General features: G+C 35.5%; 1 protein-coding gene across 4 annotated transcripts in view; it reads left to right on the top strand.

The window, feature by feature from the left end:
• Nucleotides 1-21,729, top strand: part of CALCRL (calcitonin receptor like receptor) — a 100,914-nt gene that overhangs the window by 45,632 nt on the left and 33,553 nt on the right. For 3 of the 4 annotated variants that reach the window (XM_053598033.1, XM_053598031.1, XM_053598034.1), the window contains 6 exons: nucleotides 13,984-14,074; nucleotides 14,253-14,343; nucleotides 15,706-15,798; nucleotides 18,250-18,385; nucleotides 19,777-19,887; nucleotides 19,988-20,100. In XM_053598033.1, coding sequence (XP_053454008.1) covers nucleotides 15,745-15,798; nucleotides 18,250-18,385; nucleotides 19,777-19,887; nucleotides 19,988-20,100 — 414 coding nt within the window. In that variant the 5' untranslated portion in view covers nucleotides 13,984-14,074; nucleotides 14,253-14,343; nucleotides 15,706-15,744. Of the gene's footprint in view, nucleotides 1-2,862; nucleotides 2,935-13,983; nucleotides 14,075-14,252; nucleotides 14,344-15,705; nucleotides 15,799-18,249; nucleotides 18,386-19,776; nucleotides 19,888-19,987; nucleotides 20,101-21,729 lie in introns of all 4 variants that reach the window. The other variant, XM_053598032.1, reaches the window with a different exon arrangement.

The raw sequence follows: 21,729 nt of genomic DNA, 5'->3' as shown, positions 1-21,729 counted from the left end.
CATGCGGTATGTGTCTTTTCTGACTGGATTCTTCTACTCGTCGTAATGTGTACAAGGTTTAGCCATGTTACAGTATGCATTGACATGCCTTTCTGTTTATTGCCAAACAATATTCCTTTGTATGAATATATTTTGTTTATTTATTGACCAGATGATGGAGACTTGAATTGTTTTCTCTTTTCATCTATTAAAAATAATGATTCTAAGAGAATTCACGTGCAAGTGTGTGTTGGGAGATATGTTTTCATTTCTCTTGGGCATATATCTAGAAGTAAAATTGCTGGGTCATATGGTAAAGTCTTAACATTTAGAAACACTACTGAAGCATTTTCCAAAATGGCTGCACCATGTTGCACTCCATCTTACCACCGATGTTTGGAGTTATAATTTCTGCAAGGCCTTTGTCATACTTTTCATTGTCTGTCTTTTTTATCACGGCTGTCCTGGTAAGTATGAACTAGTACCTTATCACAGTTTTCATTCGCGTTTTCCTAATGACTTATAATATTGAGCATTTTTTCATGTATTTGTTGGTCACACGTCAGATCAATGGCCCATTTAAAATTTTTTAATTGGCACATAATTATACATATGTATTAGGGAACAGGGTACATATATTTCAATGCATACAATGTGTAGTGATCAAATCAAACCATTTTCATAACCATGATCACAAACATTTATTATTTCTTTGCACTGGGAATATTCAAAATCCTCTCTTCTAGCTATCTAGAAATACTATAATAAATTATTTTCCTTCTATTTGCTCTACAATGCCAGAGAACACTAGAACTTATTCCTCTTAGCCAGCTCTATTTTTAGATCCTTTAACTTAGCAGTCCCCAACCTTTTTGGCACTAGGGATCAGTTTCACAGAAGACAATTTTTCCATAGACTCAGGGTGGGGGAATACTTTTAGAATGATTCAACTGCATTCCATTTATTCTGCACTTTATTTCTACTATTATTACATTGTAACATATAACGAAACAATTACATTACTCACCATAAGGCAGAATCAGTGAGAACCTCGAGTTTTTTTGCAGCTAGACAGTCCCATCTGGGGGTGATCAGAGACAATGACATCTGTGTTTTTGTGTCCAGTCCACTTGGTAATACTGTTTTGGTTGCTGTCACTGCAGAAAACCCTGCTTCACAAAGGCAGGATGTTGGACATGCAAGAGGCTTTTGGTGCTTTTGTGGAAATCTCCAGATATTTTTCCCTGACTTTAATCCAGAACATACGGAGATTTAAAGTTCCCTCAAACAGCCGCAGTCCTTTGCAATCCCAAGCATTTGATCCTCTTCTAGCAACCACAAAGTTGATCTTCCTGGCTAATTCACAAATGTGTTGCCGGGTCCATTCCTTCTTAGTTCCAGGTTCTTTTGTGTTTGGGAAGCGATGCTCAGATTCTTTTGAAAACTGAGATAGGTGACCACACACCAGCTGGGAGAAAGAAGGCCCTGGCTCCGTCTCTTTCAAGATCTCTGCTAATGTTTGAAACATGTCAAAAATCTCAGTGTTCACTCATGACCCCATGACTCCTGTTTGGCTTTGAATGTGACCACTTTGTGTGCCGACTTGAACACAGTTGTCCTTCTCTCCTGAAGTGACAGATTGAGTTTGTCAAGCAGGTTGACTATGTCACACCAGTAAGCAAGTTTTATAACCCAGTCGGTCATAAAATGTCACTGAAATATGCTGCCGGCAGTGACAGTTTTTTGTTTTTTTTTTTTAAAGAAATGTCTGTAGCGGCTCTCATAACTCAAAAACATGAACCAATGATCTACCTCTAGAGAACTATCTCACTTCTGGAGTAAAAGAAGATGTGCTTCCATGCATCCATCTCTTCACAGAGCTGCTCACACAGGCAGAGTTCAGGGGATGTGCTTTAATGTGGTTGATAATTTCAATCACATTCTGCAAAATGTTGTTTAGTTCAGGTGATATTTTTCAGCCAGCCATCATTTCTCTATGGTTGACCCAGGTGTAGACTCACATTCAGAAGTGACCCCTGACCTGTGTGGTGAAACCAGAAAGTCATAAAGTCATGGCAGCCACACCGCCATGCGTATACTGACACAAAATCACCAGTGCAGTTCTCCTGATTCAAAGACTTAAATAGTTTTGCATCTGTGGTGTTGGCAACAAAAGTGCACGTAACATGTCTTCATGAACATCCTCCTTAAAATATATCTTACAAAAATAAGCATCATTGTCGTATTGTCAATATCGGTAGACTCGTCAATCAGGATTGTGGACCACAATGTCTCATTAGGCCTGACACTCGGGCCTCAGTATCCTCTGTTATTTTATCAGTTAATCTAGTTACGGTGCTGGCAGAAGAAGAATACGTCCCACTTTTCAACTTCAGTCTCTTCTAAGATTTCATGGCAAATGTCGTTAGCAGTGAGCAGGATCAACCGTTTTACCAAGAGTTAACAAACAAACAAAAAAAAAAGATAAACCCTCTTAGCTTTAGCAAAGCAGTTAGCCACGCATTTGATAAAATGGTGGCCTTCAAAAATTGCTTCTGAGATTTGTGCTCATGTTTTTTTTTTTTTTTTTTTTTTTCCTTTAAAGAACTCCAAGAGTTTGTCTTGTAATGCAGGGTGCGTGGAGTATGGTGAGGTAGTTTGAAGGTTTCAGGGCATGGCTGGATAGCAAGTTGCCACATGTGATACAAAATGGGTTTGGAGAATGTGAATCACCTGTTGGAATCAACCGGTAATTTAAGTAGGATTCTTGGTATTTTCTTTTAAATGCAGCTTTCACTTGGTTAGCAGTCCTACAGTCTTCTACCATTTCATCATGTTCAAAGACATTCTCCAGTGATGTTTGTTTTTACTCATTTTTGCTAGGGTTAGCTGGTGGGCTTGCTAAAACCGTGACTGAGACAAGTGCACGGAGTGGGAAGAGTGTGGAGGGAAGTGGTAAGTAAAATCACGGGCGGGCCACATGCAGACTAAAGTAAGTGTCAGAGTTTGACTTAAAGCCTGCCACCAGGTGCAGCTTAATTGTCACTTGGCATTGACTGATAGGGTTTTGATCTGAGTCTGTAAGCAATTGATGTGTTATGGTCTCTGTGAAGTCAAACCTTTCTGCTAATGATAATCTGTTTTCAGACACTCCCCAGTGACATCACCAGTCCACTCCACCTCTGATGGTCAGGCATTAGATTCTCATAGGAGTGTACAACCTACATCCCTCACACGCGTGGCTTAGAGTAGGGCTCATGCTTCTAGGAGAATGTAAGGACAACACTGATCTGACAGGAGGCAGAACTTAGTGACGTGAGCAGTGGGGCGTGGCAGTGAAGACAGATGAAGCTTCACTCACTCCCTTGCTGCTCGCCCCCTGTGTGCAGCTTGGGTCCTGACAGGCCATGGACCAGTCAGGGGTCTGTGGCCCAGGGGTTGGAGACTGTGGCTTTAACCAACATTTCCTTAACCCCCTTCCCTTCTGCCCTTTCCAGGCTCTAGTAACTAGCGTTCTACTCTCTACACTGTGAGATAATTTTTTTTCTTCTGCATTTGAGTGAGAATGTGAGGCATTTTATCCTTTGGTTCCTGTCTTTTTTCGTATCATAACATTCTCCGGTCCATCCATGTTGCCCCAAATGGCAGGATTGCATTCTTTTTATGGCTGAATAGTATTCTGTGTGTGTGTGTGTGTGTATGTACGTACCACATTTTCTTTATCTATTCATCTGTTAATAGACACTTAGGTTGATGCTATATATGCTTTTCTTATTTTTAAATTGGACCATCATTTTATTATTAAGTAGTTATAGTTCTTTATGTGATCTAGATACAAGTCCCTTTGCAAATATATGATTTAAAAATATTTTTCCCATTCTCTGAGTAATCTCTTCATTTCCTTGATGTTATTTGTTTATAGTTTTGATATAATCTAATTATTCCATTTTTATCAATTTCCCCTTTGATGTCATATCTATAAAATCATTGCCTAAGCTAAGATGACAAAAGTTGATTTACACATTTTCATATAAGAGTTGCATTTACTGGGCGGCGCCTGTGGCTCAGTCGATAGGGCGCCGGCCCCATGTACTGAGGGTGGCGGGTTCAAACCCGGCCCCGGCCAAACTGCAACCAAAAAATAGCCGGGCGTTGTGGCGGGCGCCTGTAGTCCCAGCTACTCGGGAGACTGAGGCAAGAGAATCGCTTAAGCCCAGGAGTTGGAGGTTGCTGTGAGCTGTGTGAGGCCATGGCACTCTACCGAGGGCCATAAAGTGAGACTCTGTCTCTACAAAAATAAATAAATAAATAAAATAAACTAAAAGAGTTGCATTTACTTTTTAGAGCCGGGCGTAAATAACATGTACACATTAATTTTGGATTATATAAGAGCATATACTGCTAAGTTTATTTCAGATATAGGAAAAAATTTATGTCTGAGATATATTTGTATCAACAATGTAGTTCTGGCCACTGCAGTGGCTCATACCTATAATCCTAGCACTTTAGGAGGCTAAGACAGGAAGATCCCTTGAGCTCGGGAGTTTGAGACCAGCCTTAGCAAGAGTGAGACCCCCATCTCTACTAAAAATAGAAAAATTAGCTGGGCATTGTGGCAGGCATGATTAGTCCCAGTTACTTGGGAGGCTGAGGCAGGAAGATCCTTGAACTCAGGAGTTTGAGTTTGCTGTGAGCTAGCCTGATTCCATGGGACTACAGCCTTGGGCAATACAGTGATGCTCTGTCTCAAAAAAAAAACTTCTACTGGCTGAACATAGAGTATGCTTTGGATATGAATAATAACATCCAGCTTTGTTGTAAATGAAAATAATCTGTACCTATTATGATTATGTTAGATTGAAGTCATCTCATTTTACAGGTTAAGGAATATTGAGTCCATTCAATCATATAATGCAAAATGGAAGCACCATAATCCACACTTAGCAATCATCCAGTTATACAGCTTCCTGAAATCTAGGACTCTAAGTGACTTTAAACATGGCCAGACTCAAGGCTGTAATGACATCATAGGATTCTCCACCAGTCCTCAGCTCTTAGCTGATTACCCTTTCATGGCTCCATTTTTGGAACTGGGTTTCTTTGTATGAGAGGAAGAATGTAGGATGACTTGCCTGAGAGTCGTGCCTTACTGGCCTTCAATCCCAACAGAAAAAGCTTCCCTGATAACATTAATAGAAATGTCATACAGAGAATTCTCATGGTGTAGCCTGGAATACCTGTCCATAATCAGAGGATTATGCTAATCAGGCCAGATTTCAGTCTTACTCCCCTCAGTGACCAAAAGGGAGACCGTACATGAAACAGAGGGTTGGAAAGGATTCCCAGTAGGAAAAGGTTTCCGTCAAGGGAAAGGAAGGTGTGCTAAACAGACAGTATAAACAGGGCTCCTATGCTTCCCAAATGTTGAGATGTGCTAGTAGGTGCTCTATAAATTTTATTTTGAGAAACATTTAGAAAGATTTATATAGCAAGAATAGTATAACTTGGATCATGGACTACTGTGTAATTTAAATTAAAATTCCAATAAGTTTAATAATTTACAATGTTATTGTTAGTGGGAGAAAACATGCTTTCACCCAGAATTTGATTACTAGCTGTGTGGAAATAGGTATAAAGCTCTTTATAGTTTAAAGCGCTGGAAAGATGTGTTTTGTTTCTCTGCCCTTTGAGCAATAAATTCTTTCCATATTACATCTCCTGAATGGAGAGTATTCCATCAAGTACAAAGCATTTTTTTCAGGCTCCTTCCCACCTTTTACTAATTGAACTAAGATTTGGCCACGTGCCTCTTTCAAATAAAAAGAGGGTGGCCAAAATCACCGGAAAATGGCTAATTATACCCACAATGGGAAAATTATTCCCATGAGTAAGTGCTTCAGAGTGTAAAGTGACGTTCCAAACTTAATCAAAAAATTTCGTTAGTAGTTATTCAGCTGTTCAACCTGGAATGTTCATTAAAGAAGCAAGTAAGCATAAGTAAGTATAGGGTCAATGGTTTTTCTGTTGTTGTTCAAGTACAGTGTTAATAAAGGTTATTATAGTCAATTTAAAATTAAAGTCAAATGTAGGAGGTTTTATATTTTGTTTTTAAATAGCTTAGCATGCTATATTCTTTAAGATGTTGCTACTTGATTATAGTGCGTACCAAAAAAAAAAAAAAAAAAAAATCCTGGAGCTTTAGTTAATATGGGCTCAATTTTAGGAAATATGCAGTTACATTAACAAGATTGACATCTTTTCTTGGAATATACTTATTGAATTTGATATTTCTATAACTACTTAAAGGATGAAATAAAAAACGATCATAATATTTCTTCAGAAGGTAAAACACTCAAGATTCATTTGACCATCGCCTTGATTACAGCATTAATTGTCCAGTTATAATGCTATTTTAATTGTGAATATATCAAAACATGCGTAAACTAACATATTTCTAAAAATTTTAATGTGACATTATAAAGGTAGTAACATTTATTGAGTTCCAAGGAACTCAATAACTACATTATCTCATTTTATTTTTACAATAGCATTCTTGTTTAGAAGCTATTTTGCAGGTAAGAAAACTATTCTTGCAGAAGTTGTTTAACTTGCATGACAGAGTTGGATTTTAATCTCAGGAAGTCTAAGTTGTATTTATTATCAGTAAAACTGGTGCCTCTAACTAGTTTCACACATGGTCCTCCCGTTATGCTCATTATTAAATATCATTTGGATGCTGCTCCCTTTATTTCAATATCTAGCTGGAAAAGAAAACTCTATGATCAAGAGGCCGATGTTAGCAATATATACTCTCTTGGTTTAAATGTAGATGCCTCTTTGAAAATAAATAGTTTGTGGAACTGTTTGTAAGTTTTTATCAAGTTTTGATAATTGGGTATTAGATTTGTTTTTATATCCTAGATCATTCTGATATATTAAATGTAATATTTTTTCTTATTATTTTACTGATTATTCTGTTGGATTTTTGCATGGTTAAATTATTTATTAACATGTCTTATAATTTCTTTTATTCTGTACTTTTAAATTTCATAGCTAACTCACTTTATGTTAATTGCAAAGAAGATAAAATCTCAAGGCAACCCAGATTCAGAGAGTGTGGGTTTCCAGTCCCGGGAGCATTAGGCTACTCCAATGATGACGGTAGTAAGTTTAGCATGGGCTAGATGAACTGATCCCAGATTGTGTTCTGAGAAGTCTGGAAAGAGAGTCAGTGGAGAGGACAGAACTAGAGCAGGGGTCCTCAAACTACAGCCTGCGGGCCACATGCAGCGGTGTTAATTGTATTTGTTTCCGTTTTGTTTCTTACTTCAAAATAAGATATGTGCAGCATGCATAGAAATGTGTTCATAGTTTTTATTTTTAAACTATAGTTCGGCCCTCCAGCGGTCTGAGGGACAGTGAATTGGTCCCCTGTTTAAAAAGTTTGAGGACGCCTGAACTAGAGGTTAGCCAAATCGTCTTTCAAAAGTAAGAATATCTCTAAAAAGAGGTAGTATATGAAGAGGCGGAAGTAAGGTAACTAATTTCATTTTATTTAGGTATCTTTTCTCTGGATTCCTATTTAACAAAAGAAAAAAGATTTAGATAAGAGGTCCATTTTTTACTGTCTTATATTCAAACTCAAACTCCCTTGGGCTTTTGGTACTAGGAGACACAGGGAAGGTCTTTCTGAGCCACCAAAAAAAAAAAAAAAAAAGTTTTAGAGAGCACTTGATTTCAAGGGTATTTTGAGTTCAGTTTACCTTGAATAAAATCCTTTCCTGTATGCCATTTTCTTCCTTTTTATATAAATTTTGAACACCCATCCAAGACTTAAATTCCTTTTATCCTAATTCTGAGTCCTGGGACTACTAACGTCCTGTTTTAAATGTTGGTAAAATCATTCCTTTTTATAACCTCCTGAATGAATTCTGTGGATAATGTTTAAAGACATGAGCTAAACCTCTAAAATTAGCCTAAGTTTCTACTTACAAAATATTTAAGAGCAGAATTCATCTCACTTCTATATCTACCAAAATAGGTGAAAATAGATGCTCAATAAATAGGGTAGGATGACTAACTGAATTTCTAGAATAAAGATTTCTTTATTTAAAATGAGTTCTAAAGTGCTCGGAGTGAGATAATTCATGTGATTTTTATTCAAGTGCTTTACCAGAATAGCCAGTATGAGTTGTCAAGCCTTTATTAATGAAAATTTAGGAAAAAAAAGAAAAGCAAATAGGACACTATCACTAAGAAAAGGCATTGCAAGAAGAGATCATGTGGGAAAAAATCATAAATGAATGTGTTTGGTGCACAGAAGTGAAATATAATAAGAAAATTGGATGGTTAAGCAAAATAACCGAATAAGCAAAATAGAAATGTATCTTGGACTTTTTAAGCCTTAATTATACAAGTAAATGTCTCAGTTCTGTGAGTTGGTATTTTATAGAGGGAATGGCCAAGCATTTAGGGTCAGAGAATCTGAGTTCTGTGCTTGGAGTCAGCCCTAAGCTTCTTCATGTCCTTGGCCAAGTGACTTAAATTTGCATCCTGGATTTGCCCAGTTTGTCCAGTTGAGATTGTCATTGCCCTGGCTAACAAAATTATAAAGTGATACAGATAATAGTAATAGTTAATGCTTATTACATATTTGGTATGAGGCAAGTTCTTTGTATTTATTATATAACTTAATACTTAAAATAATCAATTAAGATGAGTTATGGTAAAACTTACAGGCAACATTGATTGACAAGGTAGTAAGTGATACTATCTCATTTACAAGTCACATCAACCTTCTAAAATAGCCACTACTTGTACACACATTTTAAGGTCAGGAAATCAGCTCAGAGAGTTTTAGTATTTCAAGAACTAGAATTTGAAACTACTTTTGACTTTAGTGGATGTCTTCTAACATAAATGGCTAGCTGGGAAGCAGAAATTTACTACTTTGGTTTGATGGGAATGTACAATTTTTGATCAGGGTGAGGATTTAGTGGCTTTAGAACAGACATTTATTGCCTCACAGTTCTATAGGTCTGAAGTTTTGTGGACTTGGTTGGTTTCTTTGTTTTGTTGAGACCAAGGCCATTGGCCCCCTGAAGTTTTGCTGAAAGATCAACTCATATTATTAATGCAGATTAATAAGAGAAAAATTTTATAAATGTATTTACCATGTACACTGGGAGGATCATAGAGTGATCACCCCATATGCTAATGGGATCCAGAAGCTTATGCACCCTCCAGAGTTCACAGAGAGAATGGAGGCTTGGATCCTGGTAAAACAGAGTATGGAAGGAGAGAGGATAAGAATTCCATTGAAAGGAATAAATTATTGTAAGGGAGAATGATGAGATTGGGGTTTAACTTGTAATTCGTTTTCTTGGGATTTAAATGGCACCTGCAGTCGTTGTCTCGTAAAGGGGTCAGCTCAGAGGTGGTTACATTCTCCGTCTTCTTTCCCCTAATGGATGATGAAGAAACAAACAGGGGAACCAGGTCAATTGTCCTGTCATCATGCCGTTAGGGGAAAAGTCTCTTTTAATTCAAAATATTCATAATACCTGGGAGCCATATTTCAGTGTGAAATTCCCTGCGTGCCTTGAGTTTGAGGAGTTACAAGGCCAAAGTCACCCGACTGGTGGGGCAGCCTTTTCTTTGGAAGCTCTGGGACGGAATATGGTTCCAGTTTCATTCAGTTCACTGGAAAAATTCAATTCCTTCAAGTTGTAAGGCTAAAGAACCAATTTCCTTACTGAATGTCCAGTCCGGGGTGGACTGGACAATCTTCAGGCCTCATTCCCATCCTAGCATGCGGGCTCCTCCATCACAGAACCAGCTACTGGGATCAGCTCTTCCTCATGTTTCTGTATCCCCTCTGCTTCCTCCTCTGATGCGTCTCTCTTACTGACTTGTCTCCTTCCTCCTCTACTTTTAAGAACTCAAGTAATTAGTCCAGGCTGAGGCAGATATTTCAAGATTATCTAGAATCGTCTTTGCGTGTTAACATAGACATACAACCCGACCTGCATCTGTAATCACAGCTTCTGAGGGAATAGGGCATGACAATGTCTAGCTCTCTATTATTTTGCCTGCTACATTTATTTTCTTTCTATACCACTGGTTTTCAAACCCAGCTATGGATTAGAATTACCAATGAAACCTGAAAAGAATGTTTATCCTTGGGCTTCTGTCAAGATGAACTAAATCAGAATTTTTGAAGTGGATCTAGGCATTGCTCTTTTTCTGATAATAACTCAGAAAATTATAATACATTTGGAAGACTTGAGAATACCTAAAAACATCAGGTTTCTCCAAATTAATTAAATCCATCTTGTAAATAATCTACTAAAAAAATGCTGTGTGCCGACTTTATTCAGTCACTGTGCTGGAGTTGGCGCCAAGAATATGGATAGGCCGCCACCTCGTCCTTACTGCGCTCACAGTCTCATGGCACAAACACACACACAAAGAAATATTTATAAGATTACACGATATGTTTTAAAATAGATATCTGAATAGCTTGTTCTGGGAGTTCTGAGACGTTAATTATGTCTGAGAACCCTGTAGAATATTCTGCTTGATTTATACTGAGCTCTTTTTAAAATAGTCTGGCTACTACCTAGAGACAAAGAAACACAAGAGTGTTCATGTTTCTGCATGGTCCAGTGAGGATGATGTAATTATATTGTGCTTCTGCAAATTTCATAAGCCAAAAGTATATGTGGCTGCCTATTAAATGTGCAGATTCCCAAGCTCTTCCCTCAAACATTCTGATTCAGAGAATCTTCGGCCAGTCTAACATTTCAGCAAGTTTTGGTGGTGAAGCTGATGAATGTGGCCCGTGAACCCACAGTTTGAGGAACACTGATTTATAACTACATCAGCGATTTGATACCTATCCACTCAATGGCTTAAAAAGTAGAGCAAGCCCCAAACAATATCATGAGAAGCGTTGCCATTTCAGTTTCTTATATCAGTCACAAATCTTTAGAACAGAGAAGTTTCTTTATACTTTGGTTTTCCTACTGCTTTACATATTAAAATTGTGTGGGACATCTTAGGCAAAGTTCAGGTTCAGAATTCAAACTTTACACTGTTATTTATTTCTTACTCTATTGGAAGTAAAGATAATAACTTGCAATAACAATTACAGCCCCGAATAAGCAGTATGGGAAAAATTAAAGTTAAGCAGGCTCTTGCATTCTGAAATTGTTCTCAGTGACATCTATTCTAGAAGAGTGCTTTTTTCCTTGTTTTGATTTAAAGGAAGTGTAGTTTGTGTTATATGTCATAAGTAAAGGAAAGGTATTGATAGGTCGCAAATCAACTTTGCTCACACAAAGGTTCAGGTTACGCATGACAAGTAAGATATTAGTGGAAACTGCTCTGTCAGCCAACCTTATTAAGATAGGATAAAGAAATGAAAAAAAGAATATGGCTTAAGGCCTGTAAAAATCTAAATCAGAGACAGAGAAGTAGAAGAGGAAAGTTATTTTATTTTTTTAGTCTTGGAATGAATGTACATTTTTAATATTAGGGTTAGGTGACTCAACAAAAAAATAAGAAATGAAAAGAGGCAAATATAAATTAAAGTATGGATAGGAATAGTAATAATTTGAGAAAATAAGAAGCAGTTTTGCAAGGCACTGGTATGCACATACAGGGTTTGTGTTTTTATGTTCTGATAAATTAGTATTGATAAAGACATAAAGGCCTCTGATGTTTGTATCAAATAAAACAATGCTTTTATACTTCAGTATTCCAAGAAGGCTGCTCTTTTAAAATTTATGGACTTAGAAATGTGAGTCTATGCATAATTGTCTCATGGGGCAGTTCTGAGATGGTACTAAATGAAACCAGAATGGCAAGTTATGTAAAGTTTTCAGTGAGCTATTTTTCAAAAGTTATTCTAGGTTTTAAGACATTTCACAAAGTTCCTTCAGTAATGAAATAAATGATTTTCTTTTATTTTAATGTTAAAGATTTGGTGGGAAACATGAAGAATATTTATAAACAAGGGTTTTCTAAAATTCTACTTGTAAAGAAAATTATCTCACTTCTAGTAGTAGACCGCTTTGTTTAATTTTAAGAAGAGAAAATAGTATTTCCAGGATCTGTGAGACTAGCATCTGGAAAGAGAAAATATTGGTAACTACTTCCAGTACCATTGTGATTACAAATTCAGTTAAGAGTATAGATTAGAGCTTTCACAACTCAGAACTACTTCTGCTAAACAAACCTTAGCACACGTGGAAAAACCCACTAGCAGACTTAATCACTTAACTTGACCTCTTTTCATTATTTGCCTGGTCTCTCCCAAAAATTAAATGGAAGCTACTATATTTCATGAGGTGACAACCAGTTCAGTTATCAGTAAATAATTTAATAAGATCTGAATGAGATTCGAAAGGATTTGCTTAGCAGCTTGGGTCAGTCAATATCAACTGTATTTTAGCAAAGATATATTTAGAATAAGCTAAATATAGGAGAACCACTTGCTGAATCAGCCAGTTAGAGGAAGCATGCGAAGAAACAATGAGCTAACTCAAGGATTACCTTTAAACACACTTGTCCTAAGAACAGTCTCGCCATTCTATCTACTAATAAAAGACTTTGTCTAAATTGATTTTCAGCTACGTTTGCAAGGGCATTTTCCATGTAGCCAGTCATGAAGCATCTATTACTACACTAGAGAACTGTTGGTGAAACAGGAGATTCCTTCACAACTACCCACACACTATGGTGTCTGCTGGTAGGAGAAGTTTGATAGGTCCTTTGTAAAGTAGATAACTCAAGTTAATTACATTGCCAAATAAATTCAACATTACAAGGATCCTATGCAGAATACAGGCATCCACTATGTGTTTGAATGGCTGCTACCCAAACTTGCTGCTCCATCCTTGATAAACTGGGGGGGGGCACTTGATAGAATGCCACAAGTGTACAGAGTGCCAGTGATAACCCTGTTTCTAGTAGCACATTTCCAGATCACTATGGAATAGGATGAACAAAGAAAGCTGTAAAAATGGAATTATGTGCCTTGATAAACATTTTGTGAGCAGAAAAATGTCCCCTGATTATTGGTGACAGGACAACTGCATGACCACTAAGAGATCTTTCACGAAGATACTTTTTGAAAATCTGATTTTGAAATCTATTAGATAAGCAACATAAATAACTGTAGTGTTGGGTGAAATGTTTTTCAAATATATAAGGTTTGGAAAAACTCCAAACATGTTTTTGGAAGTACTTTCCTTTTCCATTTTTTGAGCCCATGTACATATTAAAAGTGATCTAATCCTGACTCACGGATAAATCATCAAAGCATCGTTTGTAAAACCTATTTGATTTTCAGATAGAACAATATTTATTTAAATGTTTTGTTTGGTTTATATATGCTTCAATACAGAATAATATCAACTACTAATGTTGAAAATATAGACTCACCAATGTTTTCTGTTTGTTTTAATTTTATGGGTTCCAAATGTAATAATATACTAAACTACTGCTTCAACATCCGTATAATCACAAACTTCAAAATTGAATTGTTTTCATGATTTTATTTGTAAGAAAGTGGGCATACTGACTTAAGAACTGCCCCTCCATTTTTATTTTCAGTAGAGCTTCAAACACTATCTTAAACCTTTAAATATAAGAAATGACGATTAACAGTTGTGACCATTGTCCCTGATTGTGACTTTAGGATTTTTAAATATTCTATAGGTTCATTTTCTTTTTCATTTATTCATTCATGTATATGATAAATATTTATTTACTGCCAGTCAAAAAGGATGCATAAAGATATAATGCCTAAATTGTAAATGCATGAGGAAAACATTTTGGCGATCCTATATAAAAATAAATTTAAACACCTAAAATTCAATAGTTTAATACAAATATGATTTTAATAGTGATATTTACTTTGAAGTTTTCAAATTTATCATGAACATAACTTTGGTTCATTAGTGTGATATTAAATTCTTACATCAATCAATATTTCAGGTCATGACCTCTGGATTTAAGAAATTCTTAAAAACAATGTCAAATATGATCGAAGAGAAAATGTGATTTGAGTCTGGAGACAATTTTGCATGTAAGTATTGGGAAATTAGATTTTCTCATAGTAAAATGTAATAAAAACTACAATATCAACTCATTAATGACTGAATTGCAGAAACCGTGCTTCACTGTATTCTGCCTACTATCACACTTTGTTTTTATATTTAAAATTAATGCAATACTTCCTGATATTTTGGTTATATTTTTCTTAGGATCACTTAACAATAAAAACCCAGAAGAGTTAACAGAAGAGGAGGCAACATTTGGAAAATTACTACAATTCAAAAGAAAAACTGATTCTAGGTGAGTCATTGGTGAGAGCAAACGATGGCAGATTCTGTGTGATAATTGGTGGTATCTCTCATGCATGTGGTAATACAAATGATAAAACATGCGAACATATAGAAAGGTTTCACAAATTCTTTTTTGGCCATTAGTGCTATAATAAAAATTATGGCTAGATTCCTAACAGAATTAAATCTAAGTTAATTTCAATGGTGAATATGTATTTATTGGGATTTTTGTCTCTTTTAAAAATATTCTTATGTATTCAGGTAAATTAACTGTATATTTCATGGCTATACAATAGTAATATTTCCTAGTAGAATGCTTCCAGACATGACAGGGAGTAAGCATTAGGAACATTACTTTAGCAATATTTGTCTCCTAGAATTAGCAAGCTAGAGGGTGGAATTTTAGAGACCATTTTTCCTACCTCAGAATTGTATCTACTATTAGATATTTAAAGAGAATTATTTATTTGATATTGTTCATTGCCTATAACCTTATTTCCATACTATAGGTGTCTTAGAAAATCTTTTATTTTCTTATTAAAAAAAGATTTAATTTTCTGTAATTAAAAATAATTTCTATTAAATCACAAGGAAATTTTTATGATGTCTGGATGTTGATTCTTAAGAGATTAGCCCAGGACTAAATTCTCCCCTTAAATAGCTAGAGTAAAAAAATTAACATGAAACTATTACTTATGGAAAATACGAGTAAGTTTTCTAATAAAATATACTATCAAAATGTATATTATTATATTCATGTAAAGCTCTTTATTTTGAAACGTTCATCATTTGATCCAAATTTTGGTAAAGAAAAGAAAGCAAGTTGTTTTCTAATTACTTTAAAAAATATATAGTGATCCTAGGACTTTGGGAGGCCAAGGCAGGTAGATAGCTTGAGTTTAGTAGTTCTAGACCAGCCTGAGCAAAGGTGAGATGCCTTCTCTACTAAAAATAGAAAAATTAACTGGTGGTTGTGGCAGGTGCTATAGTCGCAGCAAATCAGGAGGCTGAGGCAAGGGGATCTCTTGAGCCCAAGGGTTTGAAGTTGCTGTGAGCTGTGATAATGTCATGACACTATACCCAGGCAAAAAATAAATAAATATATATGTGTGTGTGTGTGTGTCTGTGTGTGTATATATATATATATGAGGAATGTTTTTGTTTATAAATCTAAGTAAATTAATATGTATTTACTTAAGCTCATTAGTGCTTTAAACCATGATGCTCTTAAACATTTGTAGAACATAAGCCCATGAATTAAATATTCAAAGTAAAAGTATTATATGATCTTAAAATAAATTTTCTGTTGAGAACCATATACATTTATTTCATGAATATTGATGAATTTTATTTATTTCATTTTCTGTTGCAGTTTGATTTATATTACGTAGTGTATTTCACTTTGGCTTTAATGATGGAGAAAAACTATGTCCTGTATTTTCTGTTTCTCTTGCCGGTGTTAATGGTAAGCATAAAAATATCCATGATTATTTCTCTTTTCACTGACAATATTGCTATAATTGATAAAGGTTAATAACAACAAAATTACACCTGTTACTAGATACATAAATAATTACACTTTATGTCCCATCAACAGAACAATCATTTATTTCCTAAGAGCAAGGGCTGAAGGGTAAAGCATTGGGGGCATCAGAGTGGCAAATATCAGTAGATACAAAGTATAGGACACCAACTGGAAAAAAATGAAATGACACTATAGTACCGTCATTCATAGTAAAGTACTTTCGATCAGACTTGTTGCTTCTGAGTTAGATTTGTTAAAAAATAATAATAACAAGTGATTCTCTCATAAATGTTTTTCCCATTCTGCCAACTGATTGACCTATACTGTTTGAAGGGCATTTCCAAACCATGCACTGTAGTTTAAATTTCCCATTTATTAGGATAAACCACCATTGGTGCTAAATTTTGGGGAGGTGTGTGTGTGTATGCACACTCGTGTACACCTCTCCACATGTATGCTGGGGATATGAGATGCAAGGTAAACAATGTCCAAAACTCAATTACTCTACTTAAGGAATCATACGTCTCATACATTTAATTTTATTTTTATTTACAGTAATGTATTATTCATATTTTTCTCTGCCTCAAATTAAAACAGTGACTGTGCTCTTGTTATATTAAATAAATATGAGAAATGGAGAGATCTACTCTCATCTAAGTCTCTGCCAGCAAAGAATTTTCCTGTGGTGTTTCCAAGAAAACCCTACAAAGATAGAAATAAAGAAACTCAGGAAAAATACAAAAAACATGAACAAGAAAAAACAAAAAACAAGACTACATTCCTGTCAGCATTTGCATTTGAAAACATTCTCAAGTCTAGGAGCAGTCCAAATTCTTCACATCCTAGATGGTATCTTTAAATTGACTTGAATTCAAGAAAAGGACTCTTTTCAGCACTGAGAGTGCCAGTGAGCTGCACAGAACTTGGGTTCCCTGCCGTAATTCCATAATAGATTACCAGCTGAATATTGTAATTAAGAAACTGTGACCCTTTCTCTTGAATCTTTTCAAGATAGTGTGTAAATCTGAGTCTTTATTGCAAGTAGAAATAAAAAATGACATCCAGTCATGCAATCCTGCAAACTTCCTGAGAACATCAGAAACTGTGGTTTTTAAAGTATGAATTACCTTATTGTTCTAATTGCCCATTTATTGCTTGAGCGGCACCGCTGCTACACTTGGACATTAAAACCAATCAGAGAAAGGAGTTAAGGTTAACTGGTGGATCACATGATGGTAAAACTTGAGTGGTGCCTGTTGGCACCTCTGGTTCAGTGGGTAGGGCGCCGGCCCCATATACCAAGGTGGCGGGTGCAAACCCAACCCTGGCCAAACTGCAAAGAAAAAAATAGCCGGGCATTGTGGCAGGTGCCTGTAGTCCCAGCTACTCAGAAGGCTGAGGCAAGAGACCTAAGCCCTGGAGTTGGAGGTTGCTGTGAGCTGTGACTCCACAGCACTCTACCAAGGGGGACAAAGTGAGACTCTGTCTCTAAAAAAAAAAACTTGAGTGTTGCCTCACAGTAAGGGAATATTATTATTTTGAAATGAGGTGACAAAAGAAGAATAGAAGATAACTTAACAGAAGAAATGCAAAGACTAAGGAGAATTGGTTGAAAGGAGACTTGTTCAAGCTTTATTATAAATCAGGGAAGAAGGTTATATAGAAATTAAAGTAGAAGTCAAGCTTAAAATAGTGCTATTAAATTGAAAGAACATAAATATATAACTTGTCCAAAAACTTTATGGATTTGCATACAATAAAAATTGTATTTATTTACCAACATCTTAAATGAACTTGTCACTTTGATTATCAAAATATCATAATTATATAGCAACAAACTTTGTGTATTTTCCACATGCCAGATACAACCCTCCAGTTATCACCATACCATTCATTATATTGTAACAATATATTATATATATTACATTATATTATAAAGCAAAGGCTTGAGGGGAGCGTGGCAAGTCTTTTGCTCATGTTCACAGAGCATGTAGAAATGTGGGAATGGATTCTGTGTACAGCTTTGCCTACATTCCAGAACATGATATTTTGATAATCAAAGTGACAAGTTCATTTAAGATGTTGGTAAATAAATACAATTTTTATTGTATGCAAAGGAGTGTCTTACAGCCAACTACCACAAGCCTCCAAAAGCCAATAATAAATATTTCCCAACTCTGCCATTGGTGACATCTTGTTTGTTATTTGAACCTAGACATGGTGGGGATATTTATACCATGAAACTCAGCAAACACTAAAAATCAGGAATTTTTCCCCAGAGGCACATTCTATCATTCAGTACATCACTCACTTGCTATTTTATCCTATGACAAACCACCTCTCTCAAAGACATTTGCACAACACTGAAGTTTTTGCTTCTAAATCCTTTAGATTCTTGTCACAGCAGAATCCGAAGAAGAAAGCCCTGATGGCTCTATTCATTTGGGGGTTACTAGAAATAAAATCATGACAGCTCAATATGAATGTTACCAAAAAATTATGCAAGACCCCATTCAACAACCAGAAGGTAAGTGTGACTATTTGATTCTCAATGTATTTGATATATTTTCAAAAGCAAACTACCCTCATCACATCATTTTGAGTTCTTTGGTTTGTTATTAAAAGGGGCTAGTTGCTAGTTTTTCCAATGTGTGTGCAATTATAATTATTTAATTATGAAAAGCATTTTATGAGATTATGTTATCTTCTTTTAAAAAAATAAGATCTCACAATATAATCTACTTGGCATTACTAATTTTATATATAAAGATATTAAAAATCAAATAAGTATTAATATTAACACAAAGACACATGCCTCTAGTTACACTAATGAGAGTTGACCTTTGGTTTACATAATTTGTATTTCTTTTTTCTCAATCTGCTTGATTGGAGCTTGCATAATAAAATGATGACTACGAATATATGGTTTTTTTACATAATACACATACTTTGCATAGTACATTTGGTGGCAAAGCTAACGGTGTTTTGGTTCTTCTGTTTCCATTAAAACATTGTTTTGCTGATGGTGCCCATAGCTCAGTGGATAGGGCGCCAGCCTTGCAAACCAAGGCAGGCAGGTTCGAAACCACCAAGGCCTGCTAAACAACAATGACAACTGCAACAAAAAATTAGCAGTGTTTTATGGTGGGCGCCTGTAGTCGCAGCTACTTGGGCGGCTGAGGCAAGAGAATTGCTTAAGCCTGAGAGTTAAAGGTTTCTGTGAGCTGTGATGCCATGGCACTCTATCTAGGGCTATAACTATCTCAAAACAAAAACAAAAACAAACAAAAAAACACATTGAAACATAGGTCAGCTAATCTGTCTTTGCTTAAAAAAAAACTTTATGTTTTTAATTTAAGAGCTTTTGTTTTCATGTTTAAGAAAAATATGAGATAGTAAGCATTCTACCCCATTTGAAAAGAAAAGGATTAGAGAGTTAGAATTTAGCAAAAGGACCTAAAAAAGAATCTTTCAGCATTAAAATAGTGTAATTAAAAAGACTGAACTATTATTTGGTTGATTCAGAAAATACTTACACCTTGAATACAATTTCTAAAATAAAACATGTTTCCAATTTGCAGTTTTTAGACATTTTAAGTGTAGAAACACTAATGACTATTTTACAGTTAAGGACAACCAGGAAAGACATTTGCCTTATTAGATAAATAGTTACCTTTGAGAATCAGAATTAAATCTAAACTTATATATATCAACATATTTCTAAATTTAATTTAGAAATTAGGTATTCTAATAATTACTTGAAAAAGCCAAGTCAGTGCTACAGATTATTCACATAACATCAGCATTTTCAGTAGACAGTCTTTAACCATGTGGGTGTGAAACCACCGTTAAGACTTTATGTCTTTATGAATAAGTAGAGGGAGTTAATTATGCCTAATTTTTATTTCCCCCTTAAAGGAGTTTACTGCAACAGAACCTGGGATGGATGGCTGTGCTGGAATGACGTTGCGGCAGGAACCGAATCAATGCAGCTCTGCCCTGATTACTTTCAGGACTTTGATCCCTCAGGTAAAAGCAGAATTTATGTACCTATCTCCTTGACATTTATCTAATAAACCCCACATTCATTAAATTACTGTTTTCCTCTTTTTCCTTTTTAATTTTAAAGAAAAAGTTACAAAGATCTGTGACCAAGATGGAAACTGGTTTAGACATCCAGCTAGCAACAGAACATGGACCAATTATACCCAGTGTAATGTGAACACACATGAGAAAGTGAAGGTACGCAACAACTGTGAATTTAAATTCAATTTACACTATCTGTTCAAACAGTTAGGTGACCAGTGCGGTATTGGAGAAAATTTAATCAGTGTTCCATTCCCTTATAAAACCTTTTTGTGAGACAAATTGAGAAAAATAGTGAAGAAAAGTGTCTGTGGTAGGAATTACTGATTTTGTCATTACACTGCGGAAGCAAGCAACCCTATTGGGTAATAGTGTATTTACAAGTCAATGTGTCACAACTGGGTTTCACATTTTCCAAAGAAAACATACCTTAACAGTGTAAGAAAAGGAAAAACTTTCATTTGTAGTAGAATTTCTAGAATTTCCTCTGATTTTGTGCTCAAGTAAACAGGATAAGCCCAGCAGGGTGTAGACAGCCCCTTTTGCCCCCTCAGTAGAAGACTTTCATTCTGACTGGCTGTTAGGTCACTGGAGTTCATGTTCCCATTTTTAGCTCCACATATTAAAGTCTCAGTTAATCAGTGTTTGTCCCAATAATAAAGCTTTAATAGAAATGCTTGCACGTTTCACATGTGTGTATTTAGAGGCAGTTTGTCATAGTGATTAAAACTGGGAATCCTGCTATCTCACGTCCTGTTTCTTTCCCAAACCAGGGGGACTTTACACAGTTTTTCAACATCCCTCTGCCTTGGTCTCCTCCATTCCCTCAGTGTATAAAATGAGAGTGAGAATAGATGGCACCCTCATGGTTTTCATAGGAATTGACTTAAAACCAGAAAAATACTTAGAAGATAAGCATATAGTAAGCACTTGATAATGTCCAGCTATTGTAATCTTTATAAACCATATATTCTATGCTAATTCATAGAAGGATTTAAAGAAAATTATAAAAATATAGAATAAAGGGTGGCGTCTTTGCTCAGTGGATAGGGCACCGGCCACACATACCCATGCTGGTGGGTTTGAATCCTGCCTGGGCCAGCTAAAACAACAATGACAACTGTAACAACAAAAATAGCTGGGCGTTGTGGCAGGCGTCGGTGGTCCCAGCTACTTGGGAGGCTGGGGCAAGAAAATCACTTGGGACCAAGAGTTTGTGTTTGCTGAGAGCTGTGATACCACGGCACTCTACCTAGGGCAACCTTGAGACTCTGTCTCCAAAAAGAAAAAATACAGAATAAAATGGTATGGTACAAATAAATAGAATTCAGATGAATAAAAATAAAAGAGAACAAGTCAAAACCAGTAGAAGGAACACATTTGTACAGATTATAGAAACTTAATAAGTTATATTGAGATTTGTCTCTGAAATTCAAATTTGTAAAAAGAAAATGAGAAACTTGGTTGGGATAGAAAACCTTATCTGATATTTAAGTCTAAAGCAAATAGTTCATCAAGTAGCATTTGATTTAGGTGCATAAAAATTAAATTCTGGTTTCATATATGATGCAACCTTGATCAATGAAAGATTTAAAATTTGTCTTCCAGTTTTTTAAATAACAACATATAATTTAGAAATTCGATGTCACTTGATAAATTTGTATTGATAGACTTTATTCCCGATGTTTTTAAGTATTTATTGGTTTGTGAGCTAACCAATAAATAAATGTGAAATTTTGCACATGTAGGTTTATAGATACTTGTAGTACTGATGTCAGTCTAATT

This window comes from Nycticebus coucang, chromosome 7 (assembly GCF_027406575.1).
Source record: "Nycticebus coucang isolate mNycCou1 chromosome 7, mNycCou1.pri, whole genome shotgun sequence".
In the NCBI taxonomy this organism is placed as follows: domain Eukaryota; kingdom Metazoa; phylum Chordata; class Mammalia; order Primates; family Lorisidae; genus Nycticebus; species Nycticebus coucang.
This window is presented reverse-complemented; position numbering and strand designations above follow the sequence as displayed.